The 23,633-nt window shown below is 39.6% G+C and overlaps 1 protein-coding gene across 1 annotated transcript in view; it reads left to right on the top strand.

Moving 5' to 3' along the window:
• Window positions 1–18,785: 18,785 nt before the first annotated feature.
• The window catches only part of GABRB3 (gamma-aminobutyric acid type A receptor subunit beta3), a 75,495-nt gene continuing 70,647 nt past the window's right edge, over window positions 18,786–23,633 (top strand). Inside the window, exons 1-2 of the mRNA XM_015545130.2 lie at window positions 18,786–18,837; window positions 19,677–19,835. Of these exons, the coding sequence (XP_015400616.2) occupies window positions 19,803–19,835 (33 nt within the window). The 5' untranslated portion in view covers window positions 18,786–18,837; window positions 19,677–19,802. The remainder of the gene's footprint in view (window positions 18,838–19,676; window positions 19,836–23,633) is intronic.

Here is a 23,633-nt window from a genome sequence, read left to right as displayed (position 1 = left end):
GTTCCTGGAGTCCTCCTCCAGGCCCTGGGTTTGCTGTGTGAGGGGCTGCGTGGGGTATCCTCAAGGACATCAAAATTAGCCAGGAGATGTTCTGATCAAAAGGAGGCCAGACAGGCTTTGATTCAGGAGTTGGGTCAGACTAACTGGCCCTCAATAACTTTCATGTGGACGTGCTCTGCACCCTGCAGTTTCTCCGCAGACTTGTTTAGGATGAAGGATTTGTTTTCACTGCAGACAGGGGACATGGTGAACTATCAGAAGATCTCTACAGAGTTGTTGAGTGACTATTATTATGAGAACAGCTGCTCAGAGAATAGTGCTTTTTGCCCCGGGAGCCTTACTTCTTCACCGGTATAACAACTAAACTAGCAGATGATAACAGTAACTTCATGCTTGGATCTTTTCAAACCATATATAGATGGCAGAAGTAAGCATCAACCCACCTCTTTAATTACTTCAGCTATGAAAATAAGAAAACCTTCCAAAGCAATTTATAAGATACTTTTTTTAAAAAACTGAGTATGTGCCTAAATATATATTTATTTTATTTATATTATTATAATATATTATCTTAAACATATAAATATATAATACATAAACCTATTGTATAATAAATATATAATGTATATTAAATATTTATATATAAACATATACTTACATATGTATTTGTTATGTATTTATATATACATATATATTTTACATATATTGAATAATAAATAAATTTTAATAGGGCAAAGCAGCCCCTATTTCCAGGCTCCATAGGGAGATATATTAGTTAGTTAGTGTCACAATTATGCTGCCTCACAACCTGCCTAAAATACAGTGCCTAAAAACCACAATCATTTTTTCAACTTCACATGTCTACAGGTTGGCTGAGGGCTGAGTAATCTAGACTGCATTCAAGTGGACTTAGTTCCAAGCTGCAAATTGGGTTCAGATTTAAACCATGTATCTTTCATCCTCTGGGCAATACCCTTCGCTGGGGCATGTGAAGACAGGAGTGCAAGAGACTAAGCCCCAGCATGCAAGTACATTTCAAGTTTTTGCTTAAGCCAATCCCCTCAAGCACAATGGCCAACAAGCCATGGCGAAGTCTGTCATCAGTTGGCAGGTGAGCATCCCTGGTGAAAGTCTCTGCAGAGTCATATGACAAAGGATATAGTTGCAGGAAAGAGTGAAAATCGGCAACAACAGCTCAATCTACCAGAGGATATCATTTTGCTTATTATTTAAGCCAGTGGAGACAGTCTTTAATGTGGCTTACAGCTGAAAGCATCCATATAGAGGTAGATGTTTCAAGTTTCCTAACTTACAGGTGAGAAAACACAACGTGCAATCTAATCCCAGAGCCTGTGCTCTTGTAGCTGTGCTGAGTAAATACAAGATTATCATTTCTAGGACAGTTGCTAAGAGTTCTTTAGGATTATGTATTAAGTACATTTGCATAGATTTCCTCCCCAAATTGACTTCTTGAATATCATATTGGACAATAAAGGAAAAGACATAATTTAAGGAAGAGAGGAAATGGAGAAGAGAAAGTAGCAGTGAGTGTAAAAGAAACACACACATACATTGGGTAATGATGTAAGACAGTGTATGAGCCACACAAAATTGGTGGTTCAGGTATTACTGTGGGATTAAGAGGTCAATAAAACAATCATTTTTTTTTTTCCTATCAGAACCAGTTCAGAAAGAAGTAAAGTCAACTGAGTGGAAATCAAAATATGAGGTTTATTACTGGTGAGATCTGGAGTGGAGAATATGTCTTTGATAGGCAGGGACTCATGAATTCCTCACAGTACTTCCAGTCACAGCAGCACTGGGAAGCTGTAGGCTTCAGAAGCTAGCTTCAAAGGAGAGAGAGCAAGGGGCCCTGTTCAGAGCACCCACATTTATTCTGCTCTGATTGACAGATGAGTTACTCTAGTTCCAATGAGAGGAATGATAGCCTAGCATCAGTCTCTTCCCACCCTGGAGAAGCTCTGGCTGATATCAGTCCCAAGGGAGAAAATTCTCAGCTAGAATTAAATGAAGAACTAAGTCAACCAGAGAAAGGCAAATACCATATGATTTCACTCATATGTAGAATTTAAGAAACAAAACAAAGGAACATAGGGAAAAGGGATGTGGGAGAGGGGGAGGGAGGAGGGAGAGAGAGAAAGAGAGGGAGAGATCAGGAAACAGACTCTTAACTATAGAAAACAAACTGATGGTTACCAGAGCGGAGGTGGGGAGGGAAGGAATGGGTGAAAGAGGTGATGGGGATTAAGGAGTGAACTTGTCATGATGAGCACCAGGTGTTGTATGGAAGCGTTGAATCACAGTATTATATGCCTGAAACTAATATTATACTGTGTTAACTGGAATTTAAATAAAAGCTTTAAAAAGATTTAAAAAACTAACTAAAGAGTCAACTTAAATATGAATATGTCTTAAAAGAAATAAGAACCAATTTGAATGTGATAAACAATAGAGGTGATTTTAGGAAGTCTTGTAATAATGATAGTATTTTAAGAAAACTGAGCAGGAATATAACATGAATGTATTACCTGGCTTGAAATGTAGGTAAAGGCTTTGTATATACCTCATTTTGAACCATGACAATAATCAAATATGCCAGAAATATACCATCCGGCTCTGAAGTTTTGAATTGGGGATTCCAGCTTCTCTGTGTTCTGCACTCTTTCATTCTTCTCTCTCTTCAGATCCCACTGTATCTTCAGGCCTGACCTCTTCGTCCTTCCAGGTTCAGCCCATCCCTCAACAATGTTCCCTTTAGCCCCTTTCACAAGTCTCAGAGCTTCCTTCTCTCTTCTGTTTAAAAGGGCTCCAGGGCATGGGGTTGGGGTTGGACGTATGTGGCTCCTCCTTTTAATTGCTTAGGATTAAGCAAATTCATTAACCCAGGCCTCAGTTTTCTTGCCTGAGAGTTGACATGACAGCACTGTGAGCCTTGGGAAGTGGCTGAGATGATGAGTGCTTCAGAAATGTGTGGGCTTGGTAGTGTTATCATTCCAAGTGTATCGTTGTTGGGCTGTTGAAAGTACTCGAAAAGAGCTAAAGAAACCTGCTGACTGGCTCCACTATAAATGTACAGTTTCGGTCTCTGTTGTATCCTACAAATGGCCCAGCATTTTGTTTTGGTTTTGTGTCCAATTTTCTTTACACACAGAATTGGACTGTTTTATCTGGCTAATAAAACCTCCCCCTTATAGAAATTTGGAAATTAGAAAACATTGTTAAAAAAACATGATCCCGCCCCCTAAAGATAGCTTTACTCCACTATTTCCACATGTTGGGATATTTTTAAAGTGTATTAGACATCTCTGTCTAGCTGAAATCCATCCATAATCACAACTTTGTGTCTTTCTTTCTCCTATGGACTCAGCAAATTTTCCTTTGTCCCTATCAGCTTTGTTTCCCTATTGCGGCTGTTGGGGAACCTGACTTGTCTCTTTAAACTACCTCAATTCATGCTATTTATCTTTCCAAATGGCCATACAGAAGATGCAGAGAGGGAAGCCAACAGCTCTGCTACCTCTTTTTCCCCAGACTCCTATGTGGTCTTCTGCTCTTCTGCTCTATTTCCATGGCTGCTCTCTGCTTATTTTCTCCAAGACTCAGCTCTTCTCACTGCCCTCTCCCCAACATCACTAGCTCTGGTCTCACTCAGGTATCCCCCATCAATAACCTTTATTCTAAATCCTCCCTCCCCCTTTGTCTCCACCCTCCAGCCACTGTTCTTCCTTTTCCCACCAGACAGGCACTGTGGCCTCTCTCCCTCAACCTGCCAACGTGCCCTTGGACTTCTGCCTAATGGTTTTTCAGAAACTGATTTCATATAAGTTGCTCACATCCTCTGAACTCCTTGCACCCATTGCCTATTTCCAAACTGCCTTTCCTCCAGTTCTCAGCTGCTACATAAACTCTTGACTACCTGTGAGTTCCAATTTCTGGTTTTCATGCTACTTGCTCACTCCTCCTCCTCAGTATTTTTTAATTGATTGATCACCTCTGCCTCTTTCTTAGGGATCATAAGGTTCCTACTCCACACCCACTTCTTGGTTATGTCATCCATTTAAAAATCTTCACCTATTTTAATCTTTAAGCTTTAGACTCTTCCTTTCACATCACACTTATGGCTCCTCACTGCCTTGCCCCACTGCACTTCCAAATTTCTATGAACATCTTTACAGTGAACTATTATTCAGTCTCAAAAGAGAAGGAAATTCTGATACTTGCTACAACATGGATGAACCTGGAGGACATAATGCTGAGTAAAATAAGCCAATCACAAAAGGACAAATAATGTATGATTCCACTTATATGAGGTACCTAGAGTAGTCAAGTTCATAGAGACAGAAAGTAGAATGGTGGCTGCCAGGGTTTGGAAGGAGGGAGGAATGAAGAATTAGTGTTTAATGGGTACAGAGTTTCAGTCCTGCAAGATGAAAGGAGTTCTGGAAATGGATGGTGGTGATGGTTGCACAGCAGTGTGGATATACTTAATACCACTGAAGTGTACACTTAGAAACTGTTAATCTGGAAATGTTTTCCAGCTTTATTGAGACATATTGATATACAGTATTGTGTAAGTTTAATATGTACAATGTGATGATTTGATACACATATATATTGTGAAAATAAGCTGGTAATTTTTTTGTGTGTTATATGTCTTTTATGTGTTATGTGTTTTTACCACAATTAAAAAAAATATTTTTCTCCTTTTCTGATTTATCTACTTCCTGACATAGCCACCCTTAGTCTCATTTTGGATAAGTGGTTTCTCAGGGTTCCCTAACTAGAACCATGAAAGGCAGCTGTATTCCTGGGTTTCTTTGCACAGCCCTGGTGCTGACCAAACATGCACAGTTTTGGGATCCTGCCTTTCCTTGCAGCCTCTGCTCCCGGCTTGGTCTGGGTTTCATCTCTTGAGAATGGCTGCCTCTTTAGTTTACCCTATAGATTGCATTCCCGAATTCAAATTATACTCTTCTGTAGAATGCCCAGCCTTTGTACTGCACTTCTCTTTACCAGGAATGAGTGACCTTTTTTCCTTTCTTTGACAAACAAATTTATACATACATGATCTGCACACAAAAACAGACTCAAAGTGAGTTTCAGTGTAACAGATACATTTATAAAACAGAGAAGTTAAAGTGGGACTAACAGTCCTGATCTTAGATTCAGTAAAAATTTTTTAGATGTGACATCGAAAGTCCAAATGATAAAAAAAAAAGACAAAATATATTAATCATTTGGATTTTGTCAAAATTTAAAATTTTAGCTCTTCAAAATCTTGCTAACTCTTCAAAATATTGTTAAGAGAATGGAAAACAATCCACAGCCATGGAGACAATATTTGCAAAGCATATAACTGACATAGGACTTATATTTAGACCACATAAAGAACTCTTGAAACATAATAAGAAAAACACAAAGATTGGCAAAGATTCTTAACAGATATTTCTCTCAAAAATGTTAAATGAATGACAAAAAAGCAAAATAAAAGGGAAAGACAAATTAAAACCAAAATGAGATACCATTTCATAAGTACTAGGATGACCATAGTAACAAAGAAAATAGCAAGTCTTTTCAAGGATGTGGAAAACTCAGAACGCTCATATTGCTGGGGTGACTTTAAACTGATACAATTACTTTGGAAAAACAATTGGACAGTTTCTTAGGGTAGTTACCATATGACCCAGCAATTCCACTCCTAGGTATATATCTAACAGAAGTGAAAATGTTTGCCCACAAAAGACGTGTATATGAATAACAGCATTATTCATAATTTTCAAAAAGTGAGTACTCAAGTACCCAAATGTTCACTAATTGATAAATGCATGAACAAACTGGTTTAGATTCATACTATGTAATAAATATTTGGTACTGGAAAGAAATGAAGCCCTAACATATGCTCCAACATAAATGTGTATCAAGAATATCATGTTAAGTGAAGGAAGCCAGGTACAAAATGATACTCACTATATGGTTCCATTTATATGAAATGTCTGGGAGAGTCAAATCTATACAGCAGAAAGTAGATTAGTGGTTGCTTAGGGTTATAATAGTGTAATGGAGAGTCACTACAAATAGACACATAGTTTATTTTTGGAATGATGGATATGCTCTACATTTAAACTGTGGTGAACTCTGAAAATTTAATAAAAATTATTTAATTGCACCCTTAAAACAGGTGAATTTCTTGGTATATAAATTATATCTCACTATTAAAAATAGATCTCATTATTTGATAGGGTAATATTGAAGTGTGGAAATAAATTTTAAATGTCTTCTTAATTAAAATATCAGGCATGAATATATATATATATATATATATATATATATATATCAGGCATATAAAGGAAAGTTTAATTTCTGTTAACAAGTAATTATGTCTAGGTACACACACACACACACACACACACACACCCCAGACCAGAACAACTTAAAGCCTATGTATCAGAACAGGAACAAGGGTGACTTTTAATTGGAGATATTAGAGGTGTTTTTAATTTTCTCTTTATATCTTATTGTCTAATTTTAGTACAGATCTATAAATTAAAATTTTCATTGAGACTCTGTCACATACTGATGAGATAGAATTACTCTAGCTATCAGCCTGCCTCTTACTTAGTGCTTCCTTTCCTCACCATGTACACACCATCATGGGGACATTGTTGTCTCATTGCCTAAATTTCTTCCAAACATATTCATGTCTTTCTTTTTCAGGGGAACAGACATTTCATCTATTTAAAAATGTGAATTTTTTTTTCTTTTTTTACCAATATAACATTATATAAGTTTAAGTTGTATAACGTGATTATTTGATAAATGTGTATATTGGAAAATGTTTGCTATAGTAAGGTTAGTTAACACATCCTTCACCTCACATAATCACAGTTTTGTTGTTTATTGTTGTTATGGTGAGAACGTTAAAGTTCTACTCTCATAACTTTCAAGTATATACTACAATATCATTAACTATTAATTATCCTCATCATGCTACACTTCTTTTTTTTTAATGTTTTTATTTATTTTTGAGACAGAGAGAGACAGAGCATGAGTCGGGGAGGGGCAGAGAGAGAGGGAGACACAGAATCCGAAGCAGGCTCCAGGCTCTGAGCTGTCAGCACAGAACCTGACCCGGGGCTTGAACCCAAAGACTGTGAGATCGTGACCTGAGCTGAAGTCGGACGCTTAACCGACTGAGCCACCCTGGCGCCCCGATCATGCTACACTTCTGATGCCCAGAACTTATTCATCTTATAAGTGGAAATTTGTACTTTGTCCAACATCTCCCCATTTTCTCTACCCTTCAACCACACCACCAATCTACTCTCTATGAGTTCAGCTTTTCTAGATTCCATATATAAGTGGAAAATAGAGTATTTGTTTTTCTCTGTCTTGGCATAATGCATTATATGCTCTCAAAGTCCATTCATGTGGCCTGAAATGGCAGAATATCTTTCTTTTTATAGATTAGTAATATTCCAGTATGTGTGTGTGTGTATGTGTGTGTATCATACATATATATGTGATATGAGATTGAGATATATATATATATATATATATATGCATTTTCTTTATTCACTCATCTTTTTTTATTTTTTTTACGTTTATTTATTATTGAAAAACAGAGAGAGACATAGCATGAGCATGGAAGGGGCAGAGAGAAGGGGAGACACAGAATCTGAAGCAGGATCCAGGATCTGAGCTGTCAGCATAGAGCCCGAGGACGCGGGGTTCAAACTCACAAATCGCGAGACCATGACCTGAGCAGAAGTCGGACACTTAACTCACTGAGCCACCCAGGCGCCCCCATTCATCTTTTGATGACAACAACTTAAGTTGTTTCTATGTCTTGGCTATTATAAATAATGCTTCAATGAACATAATGTCATCCTCTCTGGATGTATTTTCAGAAGTGGAACTGCTGGATCATATGGTTTTATTTTTAATTTTTGGAGGAACCCCCTTTCATTTTCAGTGGCTGTACCAATTTACATTCCCACTAACAGAACATGAAGGTTCCCTTTTCTGCACATCGTCACCAGCATTCTTTATCTTTTTTTTTTTTTTTTTTTTTTGTATAATAGCTATTAACAGAATTCATGACTTTCTGTTGCCATCACCACCACCCATCATGGCTGTGGCAGTATGTTAGTTTGCTAGGGTTGCCATTATAAAGTACCACAGACCAGGTGGCTTAAACAACAGAAGTTTATTTTCTCACAGTTCTGGAGTCTAGAAGTTCAAGATTAAGATGTCAGTAGGGTTGGGTCCCTCTGAGGGCTGTGAGAGAGTCTGTTCCAGGCCTTTCTCTTAGTTTGTGGTAGTTTACTGGTCATCTTTGGGTTTCCTGGTTTGTAGATGCATGACCCCAATTTCTGCCTTCATGTGCACAGCTGTGCTCCCTGTGTGGTATCTATGCCCAAATTTCCCCCCCTTTTTAAGGACCTACTCATATTGAATACTGACAATATCTTATTTCACTTTGAATTCCCTCTTCTGTGGATTGGCAATGCATATAGATGGTCATCAGTAATGTTTATTAGATAAATACATGAAAAAGTAACAAAGGCTTAAAAAGGTCACCCATAGGGCTAATCCCAGGTAAAAACCTGTGGAGTTAATCTCCACAACACACACACACACACACACACACACACACACGGCCATCCTTAAACCTAGGGGATTTATTTTGAGTTGCATATTGGTTCTGTCATGTACTCATGCTCAGAGGGAATGCAAATGCTAATGACATTGACCTCAGTGTACGGTGAGGGAGTCTGAAGACACCACAAGAAGAAAGTTGCTCCTACCTACAGATGAAGATTGCATTTTGTTTTTTTGTTTTTTTTAAATTTTTTTAATGTTTATTTTTGAGACAGAGAGAGACAGAGTGCGAGTGGGGGAGGGGCAGAGAGAGAGGGAGACACAGAATCTGAAACAGGCTCCAGGCTCTGAGCTGTCAGCACAGAGCCCAATGCGGGGCTGGAAGCCACGAACCGTGAGATCATGACCTGAGCCGAAGAAGTCGGATGCTTAACCGACTGAGCCACCCAGGTGCCTGAAGACTGCATTTTGGCTAATGCCCATGGCTGTTATTTTTAGTTTGCTCTAATAAGTGACTGTCCCTGAAGATTTCAGTTTACTTAGTGGATGTGCTCCAAATGGATTGTCCATTTCTGATTGCTCCTTGTCCTTTGCATTGTTTGCTTTTCTGTTTTCCCTGTGGCTATATTTTAGCAATCATATATTGCTTTTCTCCCAAAACCCAGAATGGATGCATGGAGTTTTCATGAAGCAAGTAGATAGCAAGTACTTGGTAAACTTTTATATATGGCCTTCAGAGAATTGTGAAATCTTAGTAAAGTTGGTAGTCATCAGGGACAACCTCCTTATTTAGGTGAGGATCTGACTGAGTCTACAGTGGAGGAGAGTCCAAGAAGTTTCCATGGTGGATGTGTCACTTTAGTGTTCTTTGCAGAAAGATGAGATGGAGTAGGAAAATCTTATAAGATGGTGAAAATATGAAGAGCCAACTGTGGAGAGGACCAGTGCAATACAGAGGGAATCAGACAATCTGGCCATATTGGTACAGTTGGGAAATCAACTGCAAATCTAGTGTGGACCAGCCAAAGTTTATAGCTCATGTGTTGTGCAGGAAGAACACTTAGCTGCTTGAGAAGAGCAGGGTTTTGGCTCAAGCAATGATGATCCCAGTATCAGGTTTATTTTCAGTTGCAGGAGATGTCACCCTTTCAAGATCCACCTGTTGGAGCCCTAGAAACACAGACTGAGGGATACAAGGAAGTGAGGGCATGAAGGCCTGGAGTCTCGGGTCCTGGCCAGGACCAGAGCATGCATGGAACTTCTCAGGAAAGGAGAGTCTGCGGCTAGGCTGCAGATACATTCCTCTGTGCTGCCACAGATGCAAACACAGAGTGAGGTAGGTTTGACCACAAGGACTGGAGACTATTTTAACAAGTGGGCAAGAGGACCTAGCTTGAAGCAGGGAGAAATGGTACACTGCTCTGCCTAGAGGTGATGATGAGGGTGGGGGGAAGAAAGAAAGGAAAAGATGGACCTTTAAAAGACTTTGATGGGAGAAAAGATGGGGCTTGAACAGAGGGTCTAAATAAAAGTGTTACACATCTTGTAGAGTGAACCCATAACAAGTATTCCTCTTATAAGCTTAGTTAGGCAAATGTAATAAATAAATGAATAGAAAGAGTTGAATGACTGAATGAATACAAAGACTGAATGACTAAGTCCATGAATAAATGAATTGAATTAATAAGTACCTGGCCATTGACTAACTGATAATCTTTTTTGCAGCAACCCACAATATTTAAAAATTATATATTGATACAACTATCTATTACCGCCTTAATGTGTGTGTATGCACATATATATGCAAATACATATATTCAGAGAGATAGGTAAATAGATATAGATATAGGATATCAGCTAGACTCTATTTAGAGTGAGCACAATAATTCAAAGTGTTCTTTATGTTTCTCATTCCTTTACAGTCTTTCTCAGCTTTCTCGGCTGCACAGCTAGGATTCAGCCTCTGTGCTGCTTATAGATAAATTCTTTAGCTGAATAATCATGGCTTATAGACACATTTTCCTTCCCATGATTTTTGAATTGCCTATTTGTGTGTATTTATATTTACATACATACCCACACATATATTAGTGTGTTTTTGTGGGTGCATGTGCATGTGTGCATTCCTTGTTCTTTATTCTTAGTGCTACTTCATTACTTCAGAACACCACAACTGTGTATGTATCTTGCTGTCACCTCTCCTTTGTCATCCAGGGAAGCCCAGCTGCACCTGGCACTGGCCCAGCCATAAACTGGTAGATAGACTGGTGTGACTGGGAAATCATCATCCACCCCTTGACATGTCAAGTGTGACTTACCTGTGTTAATTAAACTGACCAGAGCAGATGTAAGCTCCCTCTCAGGTCCAGGGAGTTAATCATGGATAGCTGAGGGGCAAAGTACAATGCTGGGAACCTTAATTCTGACCCTGAGTTTGTATTCCATAGGACATGCTGACCCTGTATTCCAGTGTTCTGTTCCCTGGCATAATCTTTGAATCTCAGCTACACCAGTCAATCCACTATTCTCCTTCCTTACTCTCTCACCTTCATCCAGCCTGTCCCAGAGAGAGGGCATCCCTGAGAAGTAAGGTGCCTGGAGCAGCTCTGTCAAGCTGTTCTACAGAACCTCCTAACATTTGCCTCAGGTCTGAAAAGTCAACATGTTCCGTCATCATGGAACAGTGATGAAGTTCCAGACATTATTTCTCTGGCTCGTGTCCTGCACTGTTGTCGAATCACTACAGATCATCACAGGTTGTCATGCATAAAAGTAAATTTGATAATGGCTATAAAGGCTGTAAGTAAGTCTAAAGATCATTGCAGGTTTTGTCACTCACAGTAACGTTTCATTTAACCTCACACAAATGGCCTTTTTAGGATGTGGGGTTACATTTTCAGTAGGCTCATAGCAGTAGACAACAAAAAATATTGCAGCTTTTGTGACATCCCACCCTATACGTTTTAAGTGCCAACAGTTTCACAGTGTTAAAGGTGAATATAAAGCAAGTGAATCATGACTGATTAAATTACCAGCTGTTAATTATATTGCTGGTTATAAATTATAAGCTCTAATTCTAATTAACACAGCAGTTAATTAATTGACAACTTTGGTTGTGTTAAAACTGAGTCTGGCATGCACAATTCCAAATTCATGGGAAGGGAAAAAAAATGTGTCTACAAGCTGTGTAATCAGTGGCACTGTGACTAAATCCTAGCTGTGCAGATTCTGAGACAGCCTGCAAGAGATAGAGAAACACAAAGGACACTTGAAATTATTATTGTTCTCATACTAAAAATAGTCTCTAGCTGCTATCCAACATGAGGCAAGTCACATATGGAAAACCTGTATTTTAATATCCAACATTACTCACAAAATCAGGAAAATGTACAATTAACTTGATAGTTGATGTTCTAAACAGCGCCTTGGTGAATAGAGACATTTTGCTACTTTAAATCACCATCTGGATGCTCTGTAAAAGTTTGTTTTCAATGGCTAGAGCTCTCTTGGCTGGTCCACAGCGCTGCTTGATGACTCTTTTGAACTCATTTGCATATGAATAGTGTCAGATACTATGTTGAAGTTTACCAGGACCACAACTGCCAGCTGAGGGAGTGTGCTTGCTTTCTTACAACAATGCTCTGTTTTTCAATAATTGAATAGTTCTTGCTTATTTACCAACTTCCAAAGCAAAATATGGGCATTTTAACAATCAAAATCATCCTTTGCCGACTTCTGTTGGCACCATATATTTCACCTTCTCTTCATGAATCCTAAATCTTCCCTGTGTATTCATGATTTGCAGGCATAAGTACTGAAAGGGAATAATTAGAAACATCTGTTTACATTTACCAAAAGCAGATATTAGAAGAATTAAAATAAGCACAACCAGCACACAATGGCTTAAAGAAATAGATTATACGAGAATGTCTGAATATTACGAAAATGCTGGATTTCTGTGTAAATACACTATATGAATACACCACTGTATGAATACACTGTATAATATAAAAAGACCCTTTATGAAATGATATAAACAGCAAGCAAAGTTAACATGTACTAAGTATTCTGAAATATTCATTTCTTTTCTTCATTTACTGAACAGCTCATCAGTGTGATGTTGAAGGTAACAATGTCTATTGGGTTGATGGCCACAGTTATTTATAGCATCAGAACCTGGAAGAAGGCAGGGCATCCATGTTCTGAGACAGTTCTCGGACACCTGTGCTGAAGCACCACCAGAAAGCTGTGATCCTAGAGCCCTGACCCATGTCTTCATATTGTCATGTTAGCTACTGACAGAGAGTTGGTGGTTTTTGTTGAGACTGCTGGAAGCGGTTTGCAGCAGGATGTATTGGCATCCACTAGAATCTCAGAAGCAAGTGGGAAGATTGTGTTCTTGCAACTCACCCAGCACAGACTCAACTCTCCATGGCAGCACAGGGTGGGAGCCGTCCATATGCCTGCATTTCAGTACACATGTGCATGCTTTCTAAATTTAGACTGTTGATGTTAGGAAACAGAGTTTACTGATTTTAATGAAGTGAAAGGATTCTGTGTAATTATAAGTCAAAATAGTGATCAGAATATGAACTCATGGTGTAAAGACTAATTACATACAAAAATAAGAATCACAAATGGAACTTTTAAAATTACCAGTGCTGGGCCTTGCCTCCTACAATTCTGATCCAAGGCAGTTAGGTTGAGCCCTGGAATTAAACTAGGAATAAGGAAAGAGAAAGAGTAAAGATGACAAGGTACTACCGATAAAGCTGTCAAAAGAATCGTTGGATAAGGAATCAGTGCTCAAAGGAAATCAGTGCTCAATCTGCTGGTTTGCAGATAAAAACAGGGAGTCATTAGCTAAAGCTTTTGTTAAATATCTTAGGGATGGATGAGGTCACCACAGAAGAGAGGAAGACGCAAGGAGCGAACAGGGACATATCTGAGGCAGTCGAACATTGAAATATACATGGCCCAGGGAAGTACAGGAGCCCTGAGCTGAATAGCCAATTGCAGCCATTCTATAAGCTCCCCAAGTATTGAGTCAGATGAGGACAAAAGATGTGCCCTTTGGAGGTCATTGGGCATCCTTTCTGGGATCAGGCTGGAGATTGGAAGCAAGCCTCAAGAGGATTGATGATGGGATGGGGGCTCTGTGGTCAGCAATTTGGTTGACTTGAAATTCTAAAGAAATCTCAGTATAAAACCATTAGAAATGGTGAACATGGGGCACCTGGGTGGCTCAATCGGTTAAGTGTTTGACTCTTGGTTTTTTGCTCAGGTCATGGTCTCGTAGTTCGTGGGTTGGAGCTCTGCCTCATGCTCTGTGCTGGCATCGCAGAGCCTGTTTGGGATTCTCTCTCTCTCCCCCCACCCCCTTCTCATGCTCTCTCTCTCTCTCAAAATAAATAAACTTAGGGGTGCCTGGTGGCTCAGCAGGTTAAGTGTCTGACTTTGGCTCAGGTCATGATCTCACAGTTCATTAGTTCAATCCCTGCATCAGGCTCTGTGCTGATAGGTTGGAGCTTGGAGCCAGTTTCAAATTCTGTGTCTCCCTCTTTCTCTCTGCCCCTCCCCCACTCATGCTCTGTCTCTCTCTCTCTCTCTCTCTCTCAAGAATAAATATGAAAAAAAAATAAAAAATAAAAGTAAATAAACTTAAAAAATTTAGAAAACAAAATCATATTTAAAAAAAAAATAAAATCGGGACGCCTGGGTGGCTCAGTCGGTTAAGCGTCCGACTTCGGCTCAGGTCATGATCTCACGGTCTGTGAGTTCGAGCCTAGCGTCGGGCTCTGTGCTGACAGCTCAGAGCCTGGAGCCCGTTTCAGATTCTGTGTCTCCCTCTCTCTCTGCCCCTCCCTCCCCTGTTCATGCTCTGTCTCTCTCTGTCTCAAAAATAAATAAACATTTAAAAAAATTAAAAAAAAATAAAATCATGTTAAAAAAATAAATGGTGAACAAATCAAAATAAACATAATTGGAAGGTATCACTGTATCACTTAATTAAAAGGAAAATAAGAGAAAACACCAGAAACCACAAAAATAGCCAGATTTGGAAAGAAAGCTGAGGAAGAAAGTGTTGGAAACTGTTCTTAGAACCCTGGAAGCCCTGGAGTCATTTTCTGTATGTGACCGGTTGGGTTGGTGTTAATGACCAGGCAGCAGAGGGTTAAAATTGAGTCTTCATAGAGCTGGCACACTCAAGGGCCACACACTCATTGAAAGAATATCGTAAGAAAAATTTCCCCAAAGGGAATTCCATCAAAGGGAGATAATAAAGAAATGTGTCTGTCTCATCTGGGCTTTAAGTGACATGAGAGATACCTTCCCTGAGAATTTGTATCACATGGCTATACTAATCTGGATTTAGGGTTTGCCTTTAAACTGCCAAGAAATTTTCACTGCAAGTGATCCAAGGTTATCAACCAATGTGGAATGCCAGGTGAAAGCACATCCACAACTTTTATGAAGGGACATGTTGGCAATCCAGGTCACATAGAAGTTCTGCTCACTTGTTCAGCAAATGTTTATGAAGCCTCTATCATATGCCAAGCACTGTCCTGGCACTGTGCTGGGAATACACCAGTGAGCAAAACCGACAAAGTTTCTGTACTCAGGCAGCTTACATTCTAGCATGGAAGAAAGAAAATAAACATAATAAAAAATAAATAAATAGATCACTAGAATATGAGCAGGGTTAATAGGACGGAAGATTGCAGGGGATGAAGGTTGCCATTATTAGGAACAGCTTATTCAAAAGGTGAATTTGAGTAAAGACTAAGGTAAGGAAGTCAGACTAGGTGAGGAAGGTTATTTGGAGAAACAGAGATCCAGGCAGAAGACATAGTTAATATAAAAGGACTAAGATAGGAGAATGTCTGTATTGTTTGAGGAACAACAAAGAGGGTATTGGTGCTGAAATGAAGTTAGCATAGGAGAAGAGGCCAGAGCATGTCCACCTGGGCTCTATTTTCAGTGGACTAAGGTGCCATTGTATATTTCTAAACACAGGAGCAAATGATCTGACATAAATTGTTAAAAATCATTCTGGATGCTGTGTTGGGAAGAAGACCATGGGAGAATAGAGGTTTAAGAAACCAGTTAGGAGGCTTTGATAGTGTGGAGGGGAGAAAGATGGTTTTTGACCAGGCTGGTAGCTATAGCAGTGATAAGTGGCTGAACCATAGTCCCCTTTTAATGTGGAGTCAACAGATAGATTGATGTAGAATGTGAGGGAAGAGATGAACAGAAGATGAATGGAGATTCTGATTTGAGTAACTGCAAGGATGGGATACCTTCAAGTGAATTGGGAAGACTATAAGTGGTTCTGTTCTTAGGGTAAAATCAGCAGTTCTATCTGGATGTGTAGATTTTGATTTATAAATCAGGCTGGAGATAAAATTTGGGAATACTAAGCATACAGATGGAATGTAAAACCATGAACTTAGCAGAGATCACTAAGGAAGTGAGTGCAGATAGAGAAAAAAAGTGATGGAGGTTTGGTTGATTGGGTAGATGGTGGTTCAGAATAAGGAGCCTTGGGGCACCCTGGCATTAAGAAGAAAAGAAAGAATTGGAGTAAGAGACAAAGAAGATGGGCCAGTTGAGCGAAGGAAAAGCAAAAGACAGTGTGTCAAGGACAGTGATTGGTCTGGGATTTCACCCACAGTTTCATGGATGCTGGAAGAAGGTATGAATCTCATGGGTGAGACAAAGAATAGTTTACTACTCTTATCTAAGGCCAACTACATAATTTGTGGGATCCAGTGCAAAATGAGAGTAAAAAGCAGGAAAATGTCATTACTCTCCTATCTGAAAGTTAGCACTTGTGTTTTTCCTTCCTTACGCACTGTGCTTGATTGAGTGTATGAAAATCTACATCACAGTTTCTTTTTGGCTACCTATACCTTGATTATAATGTCCGAGAAGATAGGATTACTTCATGTAATTACATTCAGTAATGTTCATCCAAATATTTATGCTGAAATTAATAACAATTCAGAAAAAGAATGATTATCAAGCCAATATTTTCTTAGTTATAGAGTATAATATTTTTAATATTGTTGATTTATCTAATAACAATAACCTAACAAGTTCTGGGTAGAAACCAGAAATAGACATGATCTCATAAATGAATGGGCTTGCTGTCTAAAAATAGCATATCTTCTTAGAATCTGAAAGTACTTTAAAATATGTATCATCACTAATCTACATGATTTGTCTCTGAGGAGACGAATTCCATTGTTAAATCCTGATATAGAGGCCCATATATAAAAGCAAAGGGCATTGAACTCTCATAGCATAAGTATCTGGGAGGGGTTTTTCATTTAAAATGGGAATATTCTTCCTTTATTTTATGACAAATAAACACCTTTCTTTCTGTTGTAGCATATTTTTCCTTGTTTTCTGTCTTGAAGGGATTCAAACAGAAGTGATTTTAAGTGATACTCAGTTCAGCAAATCTAATAATATGAACTCTAGAAACCATGCAACCCAAAAGATGACCATCACTATTTAAAGACACACAATCTTTAACCTCATAGTCATCTGCAGGCACCATGCTCAAGCAAGGGAAGAGCACAGCCTTGATAAATGCCACAGAGTCAGAATATGGACAAATCACTCACAAGTCTCCAGATGTAACATTCTTCCAGTTGTTTGAATATCCCTCAAATATAGAGATGTTAAGAGTTCTTTGCACAAGCAATATGTCTGTTTCTCATATCTAATGCTTGGAGCATCTTTGGACGAGTGACATATTTAAGAGACATCACATCCCCTTTTGGGAGCCTATTAATTAAAGATCGTTGCTGGAAAATAAAGATATGTATCTGATTATATATACATAATAATAATTGTATATATAATAACTTTATATAAATGTATAACACATGTATAACATGTATAACATGTATACATGTATAACATGTATAACACATGTTGCAGACTATAATTTGTAAACAGTCTGGTGTCTTAGTGAGTATTATTCAGATAAATACTTTTTAGAATAAAGGAGAATATGCAGTGACTCTCCAGTTTATAAGCACATTCCAAAATTTCATTTATATGGCGTTTGTGCTGAGTGGAACATCTGTTCCCATACAGAGTGTGAGACATCTGATCATATTATATATTCTTCTATTTAACCTCCTATGTATCTGAGATCTGTTGTTGGACTCAGTCTTCTCTAGACATGAGTAAGTGTTCTTCTGGAATGCAATTTGAGAGTTCAGGAGCTTATTGCTAATCATGGGGACATCAGTGGAAACACTCCCAACCCTCTGTACTGTTGTTGCCAACTCATGGACCAGTTCTAGATATGGAAGGCATTTAGGAAATAGGATTAACATAACCCAGTAACTGAGTAAATGTTGGATGTAGGATGAGAAAGAAGGAAGAGATTGGTATACAGCCTCTGGTTTTGGTTTAGTTGAGAATGAGTGAGTGGGTACAGAATGGTGGTATGAAATGAGAATAGATTTGGGATAGAAAGATAAGGTAAGAAAGAAAGATGAGTTAATTTTGGAAATATTGGCTTGGGTGTCTGTGGGGCATTTGGAAAGTTTCAAAAGGCAGCTGGATCCATCCATGCAAATCTCAGGAAAATACAATGGGTCAGAGAAACTGATGGAGGAACCTAGGAATGGGAAAGAACAGTGGAGATACTTCTTTCTTCTGGTGCCTTGGTGCCCAGTTTGGGAGAATAAGTAACGTCCCCTAGGGGTAAAAAAAGTATATAGAGCCATCAATTTAAAATTAAAGGGGGCTATGGAGAGAACACTTAGTGAAAATATTTTGCATACAGATGGGTCAATTGACTATAAAATAGAGTTTTTCCCATTTTGAAATGGGAAGGGATGTTGAGAATTCTATATTAAAGTATTAGGCTGAGTCTTTTTTACCTGCACCTCTAAATAATAAAGCACATTTTCCTTGGCAGTTTGGCATGCACTTGCATGGAATAATGGGCTAAGGGTCCAACTGTTAAAAAGGATCATTTTTCATCATGTGCTGGGGAGGTTTCATTGAGGAATGACTAGCCCTACTCTAGGATGAGGGAAGAGAATGTAGAATTTTCCAAATGCCTATTATGAGTCAAGCATTGTTAGCTCAATTAATTGCTAGAGCACTTTTGTAAAATGACCATTTTTAGTTTCTTTTTTCCACAAGAGATTTCTGAGACTCAGAGTGATTAGGTAACTTTCCCAGGTAAAGTACCAGGCAAAGAAGGTGACCCAGTGTGTCAGTGGCATCCTGCTCCACCACCTCCTGCAAATCACCCCCTGCCAGAGTCTCATTTAGCCTAGGCATTCTCTTACATCTTCCTGGTTCTCATTGGCTTATGTTGAATTCTTGATTTCTTTGAATACTATCTTTTTTTTTTGTCCTTTGAATGTAGGTCAGTATAATCATTTTCCTTTTCTAACTTAATAGATTCAAAAAAATACCTATGATATCTATTCATATGGAAAGAAAAACATATGTCTAGAGTAATTTATATCCTATGTAAGTTTTTCAGATGGCTATAGAGGCTCGGGAACTTGTAACTATTTTCATCAGCCATTTTACATTTCATACAGAGATGACTGGTTAATCTTTTGAATACATTTAACATTTAGATGGATGAATAAAAAATACAAACTATGAACCTTTGGGCAGGTATAACAATTATAAGAAGACCAGACCATTCTCATAGGCACACCAGCTTCCTTCCCTGCCATCCCCAGACTTAGTAGATATCCCTTAAATATACACTTCTTTTGCATTATTGTAAATTTCTTGACTCTTGATGGGTGCTTTTCACTATGCTAAGCCTTTAAGAGTGTGTGGCAGGCAGTTTTTCCAGACAGAGTAAGTGGGCTTAAGTGAAATGATTCACATACATTTGCCCAGCCAGCAGGAGGCTGACTTGAGACTTGGGCATGTTTGATTCCAAAGCTCCTTCTCTTAATCACTTCCATTTTCTTTGGTTCAATTTTATGTCTACCTCCTAAATTGTGAGCTACTTACAGTTACAAATTATGTCTTTCTTGTCTCTGGGTCCCTAGCACTCTGCATGGTTCCTGGCTTGCAGAGATACTCAGTGAATGCTTAAAGGGGATCAGGAAGAAGAGAGGGTAAAAGAGAGATAAGGGTCATACTTTCTTAGGAAAGATCACATATGGATTCAACAAATGGGGACTGAAGTCTGTTGTCGGAGGAGAGAGGTATGTAATGTTGGATACTCATTTTTAGGTCATTAAAAAAATGGATTAGAATTTTCTAAATATATCTTGTTAATAGAAGTGCCAAGAGTCCCCCAACCTGATCTCAGAAGGAAGTTGCCACCACCTAGGTCTTATGTAAACTTTCAGAACAATTTTCCTTAACCTGAGAACAACTTACCTGTAAGGTTTTGTATCATAAACTTGCTGAACCAGATGCAAATGCAGGTGTCCTGTGGCTTTCACAGCTGCAGCTAGATATTTAAATGTAGTTTAGAGATTGCATTTCTTTCTCAGGGTTAGCAAATTTTGTCTTCATTTCCTGTGCTGAGGAAATCTTGTCAATTTCTTAATTGCAGAATAATGAGCAGTATTTCCACTTTTGAATATGTATTCTTGTTTTTAATGTGATAAATGTGGAGAGATTTCCTCAAGCAGAAGGAAATTTGCAATTTATTTGAGTTGCTTGAGTGCCCAAAAGATGGGCTGAGGTTTTATTTTGTTATTTTTGTTGTTGTTGCTGCTGCTATTTGTATATTCTCAGGAGATTTTTCAAAGGATTGCCACCTATGTGTAAATGCTTGGCAGGTGAATGACTCATACTTAAGAATGCCTATTCCCTGCCCCTAGCCACTGGGGATTCTGGAGCTATGAGTACCAGCAATCCTTTCCTAGCAGCCTCAGACTGCGTATCTCCTCCTGCCCACTCCCCTCCCCACTGCTATCTCAGCCCACTGGCTCCAAACCATAGGACCCTGGGCTGGGCTGGTGTCTTACCCAGGAACTCTGGCTTCTGACTTTTGCATGAAGTGGATTTTTGTAATCTGGGGTAAAACCTGACAACTGTGTCATATTTTTTCAAGGACAGAAATTATACAAATTCTAAATGTGTTAAAAATTTGAAAACTTCACTTACTATTTTATTTGTTCTCACTTTGTGAGGCAATAGGAATGCACCTCAGTGGACTTTAGTATGCTGACTGAATTGATACACAAACACATGCACACATCCACACACAAACACACAGTTAGAGAAGAGAGAGGGACCATGACTTCATTAGATTATCAGAGGGCTTAATGATTCCCCCCACAAAAGACCCAAGGAATAAACAATCTCTTAATTGAATTATTTTGTTTGTAAGATTCTTTTAAAGAAAGACTGTTTTGAATACAATTCTTCAATATTTCTTCATGCTGATCTAAAGTTTGTTATAGGCCTTTTATAGGACACATAAAAATTCAAGACATAGAATCTTATCTAATGATTTTGATGAGTTACCATAGTTCAAACCAACTATAATTAAATAATTCACATTTATACATTATATCCCAGAGAATTCTGAGTCCTAGGGGACTAGAGAATTCTGGATGAGGAAACCCCTGGGTTTTCCTCCTTATTGCTTGATGTCTCTCCACTGAATCCCATATCCCAGGGCTACAGTCCCCACTGGAATCTATCACAGTATAAATCAGAGAGCTGGATGTTTTCCTTGTATGGACAACCATCTCAGATATAGATGAACCTGGAAGGTTAGAGGCCCAGAAGGTCTCAGCAGGGGTCCTGGGTCCAGGTCCCCCCACCCCCCACCACACACACATCTCAGTCCATTTGTGACTAGATATGGGACACAACTGAGTCTCCACTAGTGAAGAAGTGGCTAAGCTAACCTGGGAGGCCAAGGACTGTTGCTCTACAAGGGCTTCCAGCTACCTTCCCTGGCAAGGATTTGGGGCTGGACTACTGAGGGAATGGAGAAGCAGAGGTGGTAGGAGGTGCTGGCAGCTGAAGGGGCTAAGGTCCAGGAAATCAGTGCCTTTCCTTACAGCCTCCCAACTAAACATTCCAGGGTTGTAACTGCATCTAAACCAGAAACCCAATGTTCTCAGAGTACCCAGGGCTGTTGAATGGCCTGCTAACACAATAAATGGTGTTACTATCCATGCACACACACCCAATGTGTCCATAAATTACTTTATAGGAGGAATGTTTTATAAATGTTTTAAGTACTACAAGTCTCAACCACCACCCAAAGCACAGTCTTCTAAAATAAAGTGATACCATATTATATCCAGAAGGAACTTTGTGAGCCTAGGTCTGAAGAATTTGGGACAGGGCTAGGAGTGAAGGTTATCCCTCTCAATCCATGAAGGCCTCACAGATGAAGGGATTCTGTGTCTTCTCAACACAGGCCTCTGTCATGTGGCTCACTCCATTGGCAGCTATTTCCATAAATCTTGATCTCTCTTGGCCATTACCCCTCCTCCTTCTGCCAGCATGCTCTGTCTAAATGTGCTGATATGGCTGGTTGTGCCATAGCCAAGGGTCAGTGCCAGGAAACAGACTGTCTCTTCCTACTGTGTGCTAATCTATTTAAGCCCACCCTCCCAGGGTGAGATTTCTAGAGGCTGTTCCCATTGCACTGCATGGTGAAGGAACTTACTTGATGGTCCCCTGTGTCCCACCCCTCCTGGATACCCACTATTCTCGTGAGCCTGTTTCTCCTAGACTCCTGCTTCTCCCCGTGTCCCACCCCTTTTTGCACCTTGTTCCTCTGCATTCCTTGCTGAGCCTGGCTGCTCCCTGCTGCCCTTTCTTCCCAGAAGTCCACTATTCCATTGAGCCTCTGTCCTCCAGACTCTTGATTTTCCTCACCCTGGGCCCACCTCTCACTCTGACCTGCTCTGACCCCCATACCTTCTAATGCCAGCTTCTCCCCACAGTCCACTCCTCCCTAATCCCCTCCCCTCCTCACACCCACTCCTCCCTAATGTCTCTCTACAGGAGGTTTAGTTTCCCCTGCAAACGGCAGAGGTGGGAAAGGAAGAGACCATTACAATTTTCTCTCACCCTAGCAGAAGCTTTTGGTGTCTGAGATTTCTTGTCAGTGTGACTGGAGACGCCTCCCTGTGCCCAAGTGGATCATGTGCTCAGAGCAGGAAAGATGAAAGCCAAGGACACAGTGAGCTCTGCAGAGGCCCAGGACATTGGCATCCGCCACTGGTATCAGACTCACCAGTTCCTACTCCCCATGAACCTTGGAGCCCCTGAAAGCCCTGCACTTGAGAAATGCCATTTCAAGGCCTCTGCCCTGTTCTCTTTGATCTCCCTCAAACCCCACCCCCCCAGGCTGCCCCACATTTGGTGGTGACCACTCCAGGAAGAAGGTGAGGAGGGCTTATGAAGACCCTGGGGACCTCTGAATGTGGAAAACATAAACTTGTCTGGGATTCCCTAAAGAAAAGAAACTTTCACAAGGCATTTGCCTACATAGCAGCTGTACTAAATATTTGCAATGATGGGGGCTTTAGTGGTGCCACAATTCTTACTCCTCTCAAAAGCTGAATTATCTTACATGCCTTGATTCTCTAGTAACCAAGATATCTTTGCAGACTATCCTCCCACCAAGCTCATTTCAGTGTATTATGCAGAACTATTTAGCTTCTGTCCTTAGGAGCTTTGTTTTGAGGTTGAGAGTCACACCCTCCAGGGAGGGAGCCCCAAATTCAAATCCCACTTCCCCAAGTTACTCCTATTTATTGGGGCATGGGGGAAAGGAAGCAAATTACTTGAGGTTTCTAAAACATTTTTCTTCATTGATGGGGGATGATAGTGAGAATACTGATAATCCCTGTTTTACATTTAAATGACTCTAGCATAAGGCCTAGCACATACCAAGAGATCAGAGCATGTTAATTGCTGCTAACATTATCATGCATGGTGCTCACCACTGCACAGAACAGGAGTCAGTACTGTGGCCCACTTAACACTAAAATCTCCCATTAACTGCCCCAACTGCACAA

This window comes from Panthera tigris, chromosome B3 (genome assembly GCF_018350195.1).
Source record: "Panthera tigris isolate Pti1 chromosome B3, P.tigris_Pti1_mat1.1, whole genome shotgun sequence".
Taxonomy (NCBI): Eukaryota; Metazoa; Chordata; class Mammalia; order Carnivora; family Felidae; genus Panthera; species Panthera tigris.
This window is presented reverse-complemented; position numbering and strand designations above follow the sequence as displayed.